Genomic DNA, 17,643 nt, shown 5'->3' with positions numbered 1-17,643 from the left:
ACCTCTAAAGAGCTTTGGGGCATCTACAATTTAATGTCATGTGATCTTTTCAAAGTCCTTTTCTGCTGATACTTCGTGGACCCCAGCGGCCTTGTACAAAATGTGAACCAGAACTTCAGTGTCACGGATTGCATGATAATTTCTTACTCTGATATGTTAAAATGAACGAATCAGTAAAACAATTTAAGTAGACAGAAAGGCACAGTTTTAGGATCTCACGTGGATGCACAATTGATTGGCTGTGGATACGTATAATACAAGGGCTATGGATTATTTTAGAAATTACCTCACCCAAATGAAAGTTATCACCTGAGAGCCCTATAAATTGGTAGGTATTATAAAACACTCTTTAATATCAAACATGTAAAAATATCTAAACTCTTAAGGCTTTCCCATAGATAAATCTCAGCTATTTAGAAGGCTGGTAGGTGGTCCATCAAATGTTTATTGGCTCGTGCTGCTGTGGTGCCTTGGCAGTAGTCCTTCCTTGTTGTTGCTGGCCTGGCACTTCCCCAGTACCTCCTGCACATGCAGGCATCCTGCAGCTCTTCACATGAGCTGCTCCTCATCTGGATCATTGATCAGAAGCGACATTGTGTCGTGACCATTCCTGTCATTTTTGCGTCTTCCCTGTTTGTCTGAGGTGTGGGAAGAAAGTGACGCTTTGCTGACAAAGCTGATGTCATCCCAGTCCTCGTCTCTGGGGAGGTCCCGCCTCCTGTCATCCATTCCAATATGGACGCTGATCTGCGACGGAGTGAGTGGTTTCATACATCCCTGTGCTCTGGCTTCATACCGTTCAGCATCTGGTTTCTTGTAGCTAATGAAGAAAAGCAGTACAAATTAGCGGGTTAGCATCAGGCATGTGACAGACAAGATTCTATACCCTGCTCATCTGTGAGACGCTAATAAAAGTTGATGGGTGATACTGGGGACCACAGGCAGTCAGAGTTTTTTGTATTTCAGCATCTGTTACTTTTACTCTGTTATACATACAGTGATAGGGCCAGATATGTTTTTACAGATAGAAAAACAAAGGTTGGTGGCCCAGTGGACCAAAATATCTTCGTAGCTGCCTGTGGACATTTTTGAAGAAAACTCAGAGACCAGTTAAGAAATACATTTCCCACTACAGAGGTATTTTTTTCATGAGCTCATGCATGAAATTAGGGAAGTGTGATTTGGCTACAACTAAAATTGTTACGTACTGAAATGCACAGGCCACCAAATGTGTGGTCAAAACATGATTAGACCAGGTTCATTCATTCTTGACCATAAATAAATCATGGAAAACCATGGCTTGTCCAAGAACATAATAGATAGGGAATGAATGCAAGCAATGGTTGTGAAAGAGTTGGTGACTGCTAAATTGTCTTCACATTTCTCTTTTTATCCTCTCTCCCTCTGGATGTCACACATTTTACACTTCAAGTTCTTAAGACAAGAGGCTGGTACAGCCATATTTGTAAGTTATGTATAAAGTAGGGGATGTAACCCATTCTAGAGAGCCTTCTGAGTACATTGAACTGATTTCCCACAGAAGTGGAAAGAGCAAAATCAGTAACAGAATTCAACATGCATTGGCAAAAACAATAGAACTGGCATATAATTGCATATGCAAGACAGACCGATTGGCTTTGGCAATGCTTGTTTTCATTCTCATTCCAACCTGTTTGGAGCTGCTAACTGATAACAAACTAAAATATGTGTGACTGGATCGAATGGCCCAAAAAATGGTTGCTTGTATGCAAAACACCAATACAAGAACATCCTCCGTACCCAACTTCACTCCCTCAGTGAGTTGGTGGAACACAACAAAACTCCTGAAAAGCCAAGCTGTTCTTGGATTGAACTGAGTCAAGTTCCGGGAACCCGGGAACCGTTGTGTTTATAAGACTTAAAACAGTGTTACATATCGAACCTGCCATAAGTGCCATTACAAACAAGCCCATTCTTGTCAGCAACATCAGCAGTTTTTTTTACAGTAGGATGCACCACTCAGTTTTCTCAATGTAGCAAAAACAAATGTATTTGTGTTCACGCATTAATTCGACGCTGCTTTGTTTTAAAACGTAACTTGGGCAGGAAGACAATCTTAAACAAAGAACCGACTGTCTTTTATTGAAACCCTCATAAATAAAAATCGAAAAAAAAGAAATACATATAAACTACTATGTTGGTGCTCGGCCATTCGAGCTCACACACGGGCCGTGCAAATACGTGTTCCCTTCATGATATTGGGCTCTTTAAGGAACCTTTCGGTTCTCCTGCTGACAGTGGTTAAAATGGAATTATCGAAGAGTAGGTATTTGCTGTGCACTACTGAGAAACCAGTACTCTCCCATTAAATGTATTCCAGCAGTGTTGAGAAGTGCAGGTACTCTCTCTCTCACATTAAGGAAGTGCAGTTACTCAGTACCTGTCAGTACCGACCAACTTAAAGCATGTCTGCTGAACGTGATTCTTTCTTGTGTCCATGCATTGGCTTATTTGTAAGTTTGTATAATGGTTCCGGCTCTAGGTTGAATCGCTTAGTTGCCAATATAAATGTTTTTAGACGTAGTTTGAGACTAGAAGAGGTGTGCACTGCAGGGGCTTGCATGCAAAGCCTTGCAGGTCATCATATGGCAGGGGCGGCTCCTCCGTAATGGTGGAGGAGCGTCGCCCCACTGGTCAGTCAGCAAAAAATAAAATTATAGTTAAACAATATTATCGTTTTATTTTCCACTGTCTGACTTAGCCATGGAATCTAAGGGGGCTAGGCCATGGCAGGGAGGGGAGTTATGCACTGTATGTGCCCTTGTCGGTTTGGCCGGCGGTCTCAGGATGGCCAAACCGACATGCGCACTTACATTTCTCCAACCCAGCTGTTTTGCACAGCTGGATGGAGAAATGGCACAGGCTCCCTGTGCCTGAGCGAGCATCATACCAGCCCATCTAAGGCTAATCCTGGCACTGCTTTCATGCTTGGTACAGCATGAGAGAAGCATCTAGATTGGGTGGGAGGTTGTGCTTTGTGCCCCAGTGACTGCTGGGAGGAGAAGAGCACTGAGGAGGCCTGCAATGCTAGGGTCACTGCAGGATAGATAAGTTTAAAAAAAAATATTATTACTATTCCCCTAACCCACCCCACCTCTCCCCCACCCTACCACTTTGGATTTGCGGCAGCCGCCAGTGTATGGTAGGAATTTGTAAAAATCTTTTACACAACCCACACATGAATGTACTTGGGTCAGGACTGGCCTTAGATCGGAATTTGGCGCACCAGCCTTCACTTTTTATGTTTTTTAAAGTATTCCATCCACTCTCTGCTTGGTATGAAGGTGGTTCTTTCATACTAAAATCCGTTGGCGATCGGCGCAGGTAAGCGTGGTGTGGTTGGTGGGAATGTCAACGGAATAGTATTTATTTATTTATTTAATTTTCCCTATTCCGTCGTCTGCCGACATAATCCACCACGCCCACCCTACCGCGCTTACCTGCACCGACCACCACTGCTAAAATCTTACCACCCAAATCTTCAGTATAGAAGTCTTGGATGTGCATATTTTCTTTTCTAAACGTCCGCTTTTATTCCTCCTGAAACTGTATGCACTGCTTGGGGATACTGCCTGGCCTTTGGACTAAGTTTAAATGCCCAGTGCCTTCTACCCACTCGTATTTCCTTAACTTGGCTTAGGGGCACGGGGCTGTGCATTGTTTGGTCCTTCTCAGTCTAGTGACGTGTGTTGAAAAAGTGGGAGGGGCGGAAGTGCAAGTGGGACAAGAGAAAGGAGAGTCATGTGATGAACAGAGAGGACTTGGACACTGGCGCAAGGGCATGCAGCCTCATTTATGAGGCTGTGCGTCACTTTTACGCCGCCGGTGCGTCACTTTTGTTGGCGTAAAAAATGCACCTTGTTGCGCCATATTTACAAAGTGACGCATCTAGGTAGATGCGTCACTTTGTAAACCCCTGCGCCACATTATACCTGCGCCAGGTATATTGTATGCAAGGGGGGCGTATTGACATAAGGAAGGGTCGTAGAAGTGACGCAGTGAAAACTATGAGATTTCACTGCGTTACTTTTAGGACGCCGTTGCGTCAAAATCTTGCGCCTGCCTCAAAGCAGGCGTAAGACTGACGCAGGCCCTTTCACATGGAAGGACGTATCGCTGGAGTTGCGTCACTTTTGTGACACACTCCAGCAATGCGTCTCTTTTGCGCTTACAGATACGCCAGAAATACTGACGTATCTGTAACTCCTTGCGACATGATGCGTCATACATTAAATATGACGCATTCATCATGTCGCAAGGAGGGCGCACTGAGAAGTGACGCATTGCTGCTTTCACGCAGCAATGCGTCATTTCTCATAAATGAGGCCCACAGTATTTAAACATTAACTTTCCATTGGAGCCAGCTTGGAGGTAGACTGCTGCGTGGCATGTATGGAGGCATCTCTCGTGTCCTCGTGGAGAAGTGTGCCCTGGGTGTGCCCTGTCTCGTTCATGCTTCAAGCCAGCCCTGACTGATGCCTCATCAGTTTGCATGAACTTCTTTCTCTGCTGTTTGTGATCTTGTCAAGGAAGGATATTGCGTTATAGGCAGCACGTTTGTTATATTTTAATGGACATGCACAGGCATTATTTCAGAAAATATTTCGGGCCTAATTCATGAAAAGGCCAACTTCAGTCATTGCCCCCTCACTCTGAGTTACAGCATTCTTCCCTTCCACAAGGAGCTAGTCCTCATAAAAAATACTTTCCTTAACTGCCAGGCACTGCTATGGCGACAGAATATTTTAGCTTTTAGACAATTTTTTATTTAGTTTGATAAAAGCCAGGCTGCTTTCCCAAAAATAACGTTTTTCAAAAATGACTACAAAGTGATGACCGACAAAGCAAAAAGGCTGGAGGTCAACGGCAAATCTAATGGCCTGCCAATGTTTTTCAAAGACGTGGGTGGCGAGGTACGCCAGTATATCCTGCAGTTACATTTTATTAGAGTATGTGACACAAATCACATGCCACGTAAAAGTATGGCCATGTAAGTGTATGTACAGTTTTATTATTCTATGTGCATCAGTTCTTTTGCTCCGCACGAAATACATTTTGAAAGATCCTTGCAAAATCGAACCTCCAAAGTTTCATTAAATTTTTCTTAAATGGTTACTGACGGTGGTGTCTCTGTTAATGAAATTACTATACGAAGCTTCGGATTAAAGTCTTTTTCTTAAAAAATATTTGGGGGAATATTTACAAGCCACTTGCGTGACTTTTGCGCTGCTGTTGCGTCACTTTTGTGACGCCGTTGCGGCGTAAATGTTGTGGCCCATTTACAAAGTGACTCATCTAGGGAGATGCGTTACGTTGTAAAGCCCTGCGTCACATTATACCTGCGTCAGGTATAATGTATGCAGGGTGGGCGTTCCCACGCAAAAAGCCATGTAGAACTGACGCAGTGAAATCTACAACAATTCACTGCGTCACTCTAAGCCTTCACTGCGTCACAATCCCTATGCCTGCTCAGTTCAGGCGTACGGTAAAGTGTGGAGGTTCTACGGTCATTTTGGAGCTTACTTTAAAATTAGGATAGCTAAAAAGTGGCGAGTAGGTTATTGTCCTGAAATGGGATTATTGCTCTGGATTCCAACTTGCCACAAAATATCGTACTTTTTCCCAGCACAAATACTGTCAGGTAAAACTTGTCAGAATTTGAATAGGGAAATTGCACAATAATCTGGAGTTTGCAGCTCAGAACAGGGGAAAACGTGTGTAGGGAAGTGACCTTTCCGACATTGTCACCCCCCCACCTTTTGCCTGGTATTGGATGTGATCTCTTTCCCAAAACTGTGCAATTGTTTTCTCCAATTGGCGATACATTTCGTACTGTCTGTAAGTCCCTAGTAAATGGTACCTCTGGAACATAGGGCCTGAAGAAATAAAGAGGGTCCACATAGGCAGCAGCATAAATTGTGCCCCCCAAGGGACCCTCATTAAACTTATGCAAACTGCAACTGTAGGCCACATGTCTTGGTGCAGACAAAAGTAAAAACACGACATGACACACAGCCTGTGTGCCATGCCTGCAGACAATGCATGCAATATAGGTATGTCGCCCTTACAGCAGGCCTTATAGCCCTAAGGCAGGGTGCACTTTACCACACATGAGGGCCTAACTGCCTGAACGAATATGTCGCTGTAATGGTCGTTTTCCATTACTGCCAGTATGAGTGATAAGGGGATCCATTTTAAAAACATGTGCTGGACACTGGTGAAATTGAGTTTCCCAGCTACATGATGGCTTTACCGGAATTGGGAACGTTTGGTATCAAACATTTCGTATTAATAAACCCACATTGGTGCCAGTTCAATGTTTAGTAATACAGCACCCAGAGGGCACCTTAGAGGTGCTCCCAGAAACCCTACCAGCCACTGGGGTGCTGACTGACTGGTTCTCACCAGCCTGCCACCAGAGACGTGTTGTTGACCCCCGAGGGTGAGGGCCTTTGCTCGGTTGTATGATACAACCACGCAGGCCTAAACCACGCAGGCCTAAGCAATGTGGTCTGAACCATGACTGTGTCTTTACCACACATGCCTTTACCATGCATGCTTTTACAATGAATTCTGTTGTAAAGGCATGATTGCTAAAGGGATACGTGTGGTAAAGTGCACACACCTTCACCCCCACCCTGTGCCCTAACACCCGATACCACAGCCCTGCAATCCACCCTGCCCAGCCCATAAAACTACCCCGACTCCCCACACCAAGTCCTGAAACCCAGCCCCTGCCCAAAAAACTACCCTTACTCCAGCCCTCCCTGCGCTCTCAAACTGACCCCCAGCACTGAAAACTGCCCCTTTACCCCCTCGCCCTGAGCCCTAAAACTCTACCCCAGCCCTAAAAATTATCCTGACCCTCCTTGAGCCCAAAAACCCTGCCCCCTACCAAAAAGCTACCCCAACCCTAGCCCCTACACTGAGCCTTAAAACTGCCCCACCCTTCAAAAACTGCCCTAAAACTATCCCGACCCCCTAAGCACTGAGCCCTAAAATTGGCCCCAGGCCAAAAAAAACTACCCCCCTAAAACCAGCCTCAGCCCCACTTACCAGGACGCTTCCCGGAGCTTCCTCTCTCGACCCTTCCTGTTCCGCACATCTAGACTGTTGACTGCCTTAACCATGCATATGCGTGGTTCAGGCAAGTGCTGTTCTGCTTGTGTTGAAACGTCACAAGTGATTCAGCCCGCATGGTAATGGATGTTTCCCTCTTTTCTCTTCGTGGCCCATAAACCAAGCCTGCTCGTTGAGGGGGTGCTTTGCAATCCTGCCTACAGGATGACCTGCGGATTAGCATTCCAGGGCTAGGGAGCTTCGAAGAGGTCCACTCTTTGGTATGCAAACCAGGCTTCTCTCACAGGAGAGGAAACTAACCTCTTTTGTCCAGAGCCGTCTGGCACCAGGACAGGTGGGAAAATTAGCTAGGCAAGACAGGTGTGTTCACCCTCAGATGGGCACCACACCTGAACTGGGCTACCTGAAGTGTATGTGACTTCAGAAGTGACCATATTGGTGATGACAAATTTAGGATCTCTGGGACAAGGTTATGCCCACTTCATCCAGGAAGTGGTCTTATAGGGTTGTGTAGTGACACCAGGGGTAGGTAGCCCACTGGCTATTACCTTATACTTCCCTAACACCCCTAAATTCAGTATTTAGGGAAGCCCAGGCACAGGAAATCAGATCCTGCCAACCTGAAAGAAGATAGATGGACGTGAAATTGCAAAGAGCAAGAACAGAAGATCGAGCGACTGACTTGTCACCAACCCTGCTGGCCTGCTTGCTGATTTCAACAACTGCACCAAAAGACGACTTGTCCTGCAGCTGCTGAGTCTCCAAAGCTTGTGAAACCTGCCCATGATTTATCCAAGAACCAAGAACTATCATTGGGCAGCAGACCTGTTCCCCTGCAGCCTACAGGCAACCCAAAGAATGGTGAAAGGACTTCAAGACTGGGAAAACCCGATGCCTAAGGACACCACTCCACCATTCGCTCCAACCCGAGCCAAAGTGGGCCAACGGTGTCATTGTGGTCCCCAGCCTTCCAGAGACCAACTCCACTGTGGTTTTGACTCTCGTGGACTCCTCAACATCGCCTGCAGCCTCTGCATGGGGGCCCTCTACCGTGACTGCTCTCGGTAAGAAAAACCAGACGCCTAAAGACACCTCTGCACTCATCGCCCCAGGGCTGTGGAAAAGAGTGCCAAAGGTGTCCCTATGTCCCTGAACATCGTGACGCCTGAGCCCCCCGGTCAGTTCAGCCCGATTGGCCTCCCAGTCAAAGCCTGAAGCCTTTTTACGCAAAAAACAATCCTTGTAGAGTAATATTGGGCAACAACGCCATTTGCACCCAGTCGCACTAGTGCCGTTGGTGGTGTTCTGCTGGTGCTGACTTGAACCTTGCCCACCACTCACCTGAACCCCTAGAGATTGGGCCTGTAAGTCACTGTACTGTACCTGAATGGATGACATTGCAGCTTCTAAAAATTGCACTAAGTATCGACTTTTTGAATACTTTTGTATTGCAAAACTTACTTACCTGACAGAATTGGTTCTGGTGCCTAGATATATATAAAGATACATGTTCATATCATAAATTGGCCTGGATATCCTTATTAAGTTGTGTGCATCATTTGTTGACTGTTATCTGTATTTGCAGATGTCCAACACACCGCTCTGATAAACCTAAGGTTGCTCGACCACACTAGCCCCTAGAAGAGCACCTTGGTAGAGCAAGCCCCTGTCCACTCATAAGGGAAACCGTAGACTCTTTGCACGTTATATCTCAATTTAATATATCATATAAAGAACCAGCTTTCTACAATATGTTACTGACATGTTATACCTCTTACCGAGGTTTTGTAGCTGTATCGACTGGGTGTGGTATTACCACCTCACATATAGGAGTTCTCATAAAGAGCCCTATTGTGTTTCCGCGTTGTTATTATTTTATTAATACTCAAAACATTTAGTTTTTGAGCCAAAAATTCTTTTTTTACATTTGCTATAAAAAAAACTGACATGCTTTAGCCTGCTCCTTACACACTCTCCTGTAACCTACCAAGAGTTTCACTAGGGTCTATTTACAAAAAAGACTTCACTCAGAAAAAAGAAACATGATTATAGTGTGAAAAGAATTAATAGCCGTTGGTCAGAAGATGGCTATCTTTGAAAAAATATTACATGTGTAGACCCCTCTATTGTTAATGTTCAAAGTCAACCCCTCCAAGGTTATCTGAGGCTGGTGCATCACCCCCGCACCCCTATTTCCAGCACATTGGTCTCAGGTCACTGCCTCTATACACAAAGCATGGGCACTTTAGTAAGAAAATAAATTAGAGTGAAGTTTTGATATCCACCGTGCACAGCAAAAGGAGGTGGGGTTGGGCAGATGCAGGAGGGGCTGGAAGATGCTAGCGGGGTTAGGGTCCCTAGGGGGCTGAAGGGTGCTGTGGGTGCTGACACGTCACCTTGCACTGAACGTTTCTGATGGCCGGCACTGAATTCACATCCAATTCTCAGGTTCACAAAAAGAAGGCGATAACAAACTACAAGTAGTCCCACAAGAAGCACAGTCATCAACCACACTGTACCTATCTCTTAAAGGAAGGGCTGATACCTTGTTAACTAAGCCGAAAATTCCAAATACTTGGCTTGATCGCTAATGTTACTGAAACATATATGCTGATAGCATGTAACATATACATTTTAGGGGAGTCATATCCTCCTCTATGGTATGGGAAGCAACGGAAGGGGCAATAACGAAAGTTCCGGCCTACCCACATATAATAGGACAAATCGTACTTCCATCATTGACTATCTTATGCTGGAAGCCAAACATTGGGATAAATTCAAAGACTTTAGGGTTGTCCCAAGGCACGACAGTGACCATAATGCGCTGGTCCTGACGCTCAAGCCTGGCGCATTTGGACTAACTAGCCCTGATTCTAGCTCTAACCTGTCAGTGCCACCGTATATTATATCCAATAACAGGAGAAGGGTCAAATGGCCTTCCTGCCTGGACTCCCCTACCCGTCTCGCAGAAATCTACCTGATTGCTTTCCCACTAATTAATGATATGGGTAATTCCACCTCTCACGGGCAGACTATAGAGACCCACAGAAAATTAGTTGAGAGTCTAGGGGACGTATTTTATCCGGTCAGTGGGACTAAGTTGCGTAGGAACAAAACACATCCCTGGCATGACCACGCCTGTAAAAAATCAAAGAAAGACCTTCTCACAGCTATTAAATCTAGGGACATCCTAAAAATTCGAGCATCAAGACTACTGTACAAGAAGGTGCTCAGTAGGGCTAAGAGTGAGTGGGAGGAATCCAGATTGGATGAGTTGAGACAGGCACTACTTTTAAAAGATTCCAAGACCTTTTGGGCCATTGCTACCTCCTCGGCGGGATGTGAGAGAGACGCTGGGGTCTCGAATATCGCTCCTATAGTGTGGGAGGCACACTTTAAGTCACTTTATACAAGTCCCGAGTTGGAGGGAACTATGTGCCAAGGCCGGGATAAGTTGTCAAAAGTGGCTTTGGTCCCTCGGACCTGTGTGTCCCAGGACCTCCGGCACGAGAGTCGACTGCCGGGGGTCCCGGGGCCCGGGGTTCTTGTTCCCTGTACTTCCACGGCCCGGGACCTCCCGCACGAGTATCGACTGCCGGGGGCCCCGGGCGCTGGGGCTTCCCCCTGTCAAAATCATGACTCCATGCAAGTTCCCGAGATTTCCACGGCCCCAGACCCCCGGCACGAGTGTAGACTGCCGAAGGCCTTGGGCCCTGGATTCCTGATAGAGCAACAGGATGCCCATAATAGGACCACCACCAATAGCTTAGACCCCATCTCACTCAGGGAAGTTGAATTTGCAATTGAGAGACTGCTTCCGAATAAAGCCCCGGGTCTTGGCAAGCTCCCGGGAGATCTTTTTCGTTCCCAGCCAAAAATTTGAGCTCCATACCTGATGGTCTTGTTTAATGCGGTTTTACAGGGTTCCTCATTACCTGAGACCTGGCTGGGAGCTGAGATTGTTCCGATCTTTAAAAAGGGCTGCCCGCTCGTCCCATCTAACTACAGACCAATTTGTTTACTTGACACCACCCAGAAACTGATGGGCCGAATCCTACTCGATAGATTATTGGGCTGGAATAAAACTTTGACTACCCTCCAAGCTGGATTTAGATCAGGGGTCTCGACTTTGGACCAGATCTTTCGGCTCCAGGTCCTATACTGGAAACTGCAAGAGTAGAGGGTGGCAGCCTCTACCATGTCTTTGTGAACCTGCGGGCCGCATTCGATCTGGTTCCTAGGGAGAGGCTCTGGACGGTGCTGGAGGAACTTGGTCTCTCTCCCTACTTATTATATGCCCTAATCAGACTTCACACTGGGAATTACGCTCAGGTGAGGTGTGGGAAAAACGGGGAATTATCAGCCCGCTTCCCTGTCACTCGGGGCATACGCCAGGGTTGCGTACTGGCCCCCACTCTTTTCAGCTTGTACGTTAATGGCCTGATAGATAAACTTAATTGTGTCAGGAACAACGATGCTCCACGCCTGGCTACTGGTAGGGTGCCAGCTCTGATGTTTGCGGACGACACCTTGTTGTTGTCGCGGGCATCCAGCGGGTTCTCGACGGGTTTGTCTCCTTTTGTGCCTCGTGGGGATTGGAGGTCAACTTGGAAAAAACCAAGTTCATGATCTTTAACCCCCCGAAGCACACCCGCCCAAATCCCACACTGAATGGAACTCCACTAGGGCGAGTCAAGACCTTTATATACCTGGGGGTGACTTTGACTGAGCACTTCACATGGGACCACCAGGTCTCTAAATCTTCCCTGAGATTTGCACAGATTATGGGAGGCATAGGCAGACTCCACAGAGCCTCAACTTTTAAACCTGTTACCCCTGCCCTTGAGATATACAAAACACAGGTTAGGTCTGCAGCTTTGTACGCTGCAGAACTCTGGGGACACACGAATGCATGTAATTTACTGAAAGTCGAGCAGGCCTTCATGCGACATCTGTTTGCTCTTCCACAAAGTACGCCCCTCGTACCGCTATGCTTGGATTTGGGCCTGGAACCCATTAATGATTTGGTGGCTGCACGACCCCTGCTCTACTGGAGAAGGCTCTGGTCTGTGCCAGAGCTTGTATCCTTTAGAGCAGAATTTAGTACAATTTGGGGGCAGTTAAAGAACAAGAACATACCCTGGCTGGTACATGTAAAGGCTCTCCTCTACCAAATTGGCCTACCCCAACTTTGGGATACACCGGAGGACACCTGCATGAGGATGCAAAGGACTGTATTAATGGCGGCTGTAAAATCGTATAACCTCAAAATGCTACACTGTTCAACTTCCCTGGGAAGACTGTCTACTGAGTTCCTACTGATGAAAGCCGAATCCAGGACCGAGGTGTTTCTGGACCTAGTGCAGCCTCCACTAGCAAGAAAGCTATATATCCAACTGAGGCACGGCTCTATACCGATTGGGGTATTGACATCCAGATGGGCAAAAACGGTGGAGGCCAACTGCCCTGCTTGTAAATACTGTAGGGAAGACATTGTACATATTTTCTTTTTTTGTCTGGCATACAGTGAAATTCGGAAATGCTGGATTATCCCACTATGCAAAAACCTGGGTTTCAGACATTGTGTACAAGCCTGCAGAGTTTTAACTTATGATACCGCCCCTCCCATTATTTTTGCTGTCTCCCGATTTCTACTTGGCATGTGGCGGAGAAGAACTGTTTTTATTAATAAGAAATAACGGACTACTGCTTCTCATTTTTTTTCATATCTTTGATAACCAAAGTTTAATAACTTTTTAATCTCAATGTATTTATGCTTTATTTATGCCTGTACATATTTTATTGCACTTTTATGGTCTTTGACCGAAATAAAGTTATCAAAGTGAAGTAAAGGTATGGGAAGCTTCTGCATTCAACATATAGAATATAAGTTCATTAGTCTAAGACAAGGGTGCAGGTGCCAGGTTAATGCACTGACCACAGACACAACCACATATCTAACAGGTTATATTAATAATTTTAATAGTGCTTTAAATGTTTCTAAGCACTATCTACAATGGTACAGGAAAAGGGTCCAACTACTTTAAAGCGTCTACATTTCATTGAGTGAAACTGACCATCTATGGTCAAAATAGCTTTTCCTAGCACGATACATGCATAAACCGTTGCTGCAACGTTGATTGCGTACTTCGACTCACCCACATAGGAACATCGTAAGTTGGTTATTTTCCATCCATGTAACTTTTGTAGTGAGTTGTCGACGTTGAGCACTGTATAGCCCTAGGTCACAATTTCCTTACCATATGGTAGTCTTTCAATCCCCTTCCACTCTCAGGCATACATGAATTCTAACGTGATGTTGAATTCCAGAATAAATACATCTTTGTCCCATACCACAAGCTAATCCTGGAATAAATACAAGTTAGCACATGTGCCTACCCCCGGAATGGCTCTCATAAAAAGACTTTGGATTGATCATCTGGGGATAATGTTGATTCAATGTTGCAGTGTAACTGGAACTGGGATTGTGATTGGAAAATGTGCCATTTCTTAAACTCACAGGCAAGGGGACATCATACCGGACAGTGTGTGTTGTGGCACCTACTGGTGCATCGGGTAGCAAGGGGAATAAAAGGTGTAGTTGGGAACCAGAACTGCGGGTACTACTAATACATGACATTGTTAAAATTATGTTAGGTCCCACTTAACTAGTCCAAATGTATATAGTTTGCATGTTGATGAGCTTGGAGGTCAAGTTGCGTCCCAGTTAGTATTTGCCCTAATTTCTATATGGTGGCATCCAGAGGTTCAGAAGAGCCAGATGCCTGTTCAATCTTTCAATTTACCAAGCCGGATGAGGCTCAGAATGCAAGCAGGAATTCCGGAGGGAGAACAGTACAACGAGCCCCTAGGTACACCTGGTTAAGAGCAAGAAGACGAGTACTAGTCGAGAAGGGACCGCCATGCACTGAATGGAATGATTATCATCAGGGAATCTTCCTCAACCCATGGGACCCTTAAAAATACCATTGTTTAGGGCAAGTCAGTGTACCCTGGCAGGACCTAATGACTGAGAATCAGATGGTTTCTAAAGAGGATGAAAAGTGGAACCAGTCACAGGCACTTCTCAAGTGGTTCATTCATCCCACCTCCAGCAAGCGGCACCCACCTGAAGGACAGTGCAGCTAGTCTTCGGGCGTTGATGAATAAATGGTCCTAGGCAAACATTGCAATGGGAGGTCACACATGGTGTCCTTGACGTCCAGGAAAGCATGAGGAAAAAGAGTTCTCCCAAAATTAGAGCACACATGCATAGTCTCCCAGAAGTGAAGCACAAATGAAATACCAAATACCTGGTAAGAAAGTCTGGTAAGAGTCACAAACAGAAAAAAAATGTGGACTCCTCCCTGTAGGAGTCAGACGAACAGAATAGTAGAGATAATAACAGATCCTTTTTGTGAGAGTAAACAAAAATGAATTGTCAATTTAGTTAATACTGAGTCCTAATAGTTCGAACAGTATAGGTGCAGATTCAGAAAAAATCTATCTGAAAAGTGGAGTTCTTCGAGCAGTGGTGTCACACCACAGCGGAGCATCTGGCATATACACCAACGATACTTTTATCCAACACTGCATGGGAATTGACATATAATGCATGCATGCAGCGATCAAGGCTGATGGCAGTTGTAGTCCTCCCACCACATGGTCTTGCCCCACTACGTCAACCACTCAAGGACTGACTGTTTTGCTCATAGTTGGACTGTGCTCCAAAGAAAGGGACTGTGACAATACAGGCATGGAAAATCTGAGCACAGCACATCATAAAACATGGCACAGCACTTCACATAACAACACAGCAAATAATATAACACATCACATCAGAAGAGCAAGCACAAAGAGTACAGGCCAAAACCCCAAATTGGAATAGCACATCAGATTTTAAACAAGGACAGAAAACAACAGTAAATTGCAGCACACCACAAAACAACCTAAAAGTAACATAACAGAATATTACAGCATACCATAAATGAACCTGACTGGTTTACTAGGTACTAGAATAGAGAATGCTTCAACCAGATCGCAGGGAAGAAGCTCATTGCTGTGCCACAAATTAGAGTCAAGTTGTTGTGATCCAGTCATGGAGAACAAATTGCTGGCAAAACGTCCCTCAAGAAGCATCAAGTTGCCAGGTAACCACTTACAAACCCTGTTGTGGGCCTGATCATCATCAGGGGACACATTTCTCAACATGCAATGTGAGGGAGGGGCTGGGCAGTCATCAAAGTGTAGAACAAAGGACGGGCCATGTGGAGTCCAAGGGGCAGATTTACAAGCCACTTGCACCTCTTTTACTCCGCCGTTGCGTCACTTTTGTGACGCAGCGGCGGCGCAAAAGGTGCGCCATGGTGCGAGGTATTTACAACATGACGCATCTGGGAGATGTGTCACGATGTAAAGCCCTGCGCCATAAGGAGGCGTTCCGGCGCAGGGGGGGAGGGTTCCTGCGCAGGAACGACTCCTAAAAGTGGCTGCGTGAAATCTACAAGATTTCACTCAGTCACTTTTAGGCCAATGCTGCGTCAAAACCCTGCGCCTGCTTGAGGCAGGCGTAAGGCTTGACGCAGCATTGGACAGATAGGGCCCCCCAGAGCATTGCTGGAGCTGCGTCACGCTTGCGACGCTATTCCAGCAATGCGCCACCGTTACGGCACAGATGCGTCACGCATCTGTGCCGTTTTTGCACCATGGTGCGCCGCATTGTAAATGTGGCGCACCATGGGTGGCGGAGCTGCGGCACACAATAACTGGCGCATCCCTGAGGATGCACCAGGTATTGTAAATCTGCCCCCAAGTACTTATTCTTGTGTTGTGTTCTTCATAGAGCAGGGACAGAAAGTGGCAGACTGATGTTCTCCTACTGAATGGACAGCACACACACAGCAGTGGTCTCAGCAGGTCTAATGCTGGTTAAACCAGAGGAATGCCGGGTGCCACAGAGCAGTGAAAGCCGCGATGCCCCCGATGCACCAATAGCAGAATAAGACATGCCTTTCAAAAGTCTAGTGAGGCCAACAAAAAGCTGCAAAATCTCTGGAGACTTGAGGACGGCTATTCTGGGGTCCAGCCACCCTGATCACCACACTGAAAACACAACAGGGTGTCAGAGCAGGAGCATGAGGGGTCAGACGGTATCAATTACTATGCAAAACAGCCACCTTGGAAAGGTGCCTTTTTAACTAAAGGCAACAGAAGGTACACTAAAAAATACTTACTTAAAGATGTATGTAACTATCTATATTCAGAGTAATATACGTCTGTTCTTATTTTGCAAACTTGGTCATTTATTTTATATTTTATAATTTATTTTGGATGCAGCATTCTTATGCACAAAAATTGATAAAACGAACTATGGCAAACATATCTCATTTAAATACTCATTTACATTACAATTTAGGTAAGGATTTGTTTATATTGCTAAATGTGCTGCTTTCAGAGTGAGAACCCTTCCTCTCCTGCATTCACCAATTAGTCCTTGGCATCTGCTTTTCCAGAAAACAATGCATCTCATGCATTGCAATGAAAGCACTCCCTAGAGTGAATAATTATACACACAATGGGCAGTAACACAACAGTCAGAGAGAATTATATTATATTTCAGGGCTCATTCAAGATGTGATGATGATCAGTCTCAAAGCAAGAACAGAAGAGGGTGACGCAAAGTAAATGCTTGAAGAGGCCTGACTCAAAGCCCACTCTGTTTATTATTTATTATAAGAGATTAGACAGACAGACAAAGTTGTTCAACACAAAAAGGGGCTGCTTTCAGTATAGTGAGCCATTCTACGGTGGAGTGTGACATAGGTCACCCCACAAAATGGTAGCTTCTCATGACGAGGTTGGTACGAATGGAGCCCCCTTGTTTTAGATCCTGATGAATGCCACAGACCCAATCATGCCAGAAGGCAGAAACATGTCGAACACATCACCACGGTGAGGGGACAATAATTCCCCTATTTCACCATTCACTTGTTTTTAATACCATATAGCTGCCGGTGAAATTAAAAATGTAATTTGGTAACTATAATGGTTTTTTAAATCTCACTCACTCATCACAGGCCCCCACTTAGTTTAGAAGTGCATCCCTGACGTCAGGTGTATGCCCGCCCTCTACCAAACTGAGTTTCTAGAGGGCGAGGACTGCTGATGATGAAGCATGACACCTGGTGGTGTGTGAGGCCAGTCCTTCACTTTTTGTGAGATGTCCACGCTCACTATTTAATCTTTGAGCACCTTGGTCACTATACAGAGAGAGGCCCGTTTTTGTGTTGAACATTTGATGTTGGTGGCTGCCTGCTCCTAGCGCCCCGCACCTCTAGTTTCCTCCCCCAGGATTTTCTCAGGGATAGTGTGGTTACAAGACAGCTAAAGTTCTCATGACACACTTACAAGATTTGTTTCAGTTGTCTGTGCTCAGAGGGAACAAATCTTACAGGAACCGCCTCTTACTGCCAATTGCCATGCTATTAGACAGTCAGAGATTAAGACTGAGTAAAGAATATATCA

The 17,643-nt window shown here is 45.6% G+C and overlaps 1 protein-coding gene across 3 annotated transcripts in view; it reads right to left on the bottom strand.

Moving 5' to 3' along the window:
* Positions 1–321: 321 nt before the first annotated feature.
* The window catches only part of ATP7B (ATPase copper transporting beta), a 539,299-nt gene continuing 521,977 nt past the window's right edge, over positions 322–17,643 (bottom strand). For 2 of the 3 annotated variants that reach the window (XM_086935040.1, XM_086935039.1), the window contains one exon: positions 322–820. In XM_086935040.1, coding sequence (XP_086791166.1) covers positions 550–820 — 271 coding nt within the window. In that variant the 3' untranslated portion in view covers positions 322–549. The remainder of the gene's footprint in view (positions 821–17,643) is intronic. The other variant, XM_086935041.1, reaches the window with a different exon arrangement.

Source organism: Lissotriton vulgaris, chromosome 8, assembly GCF_964263255.1.
Source record: "Lissotriton vulgaris chromosome 8, aLisVul1.2, whole genome shotgun sequence".
Lineage (NCBI taxonomy): Eukaryota > Metazoa > Chordata > Amphibia > Caudata > Salamandridae > Lissotriton > Lissotriton vulgaris.
Note: the sequence above shows the minus strand (reverse complement) of the source record. Positions and strands in the feature narration are given on the sequence as shown.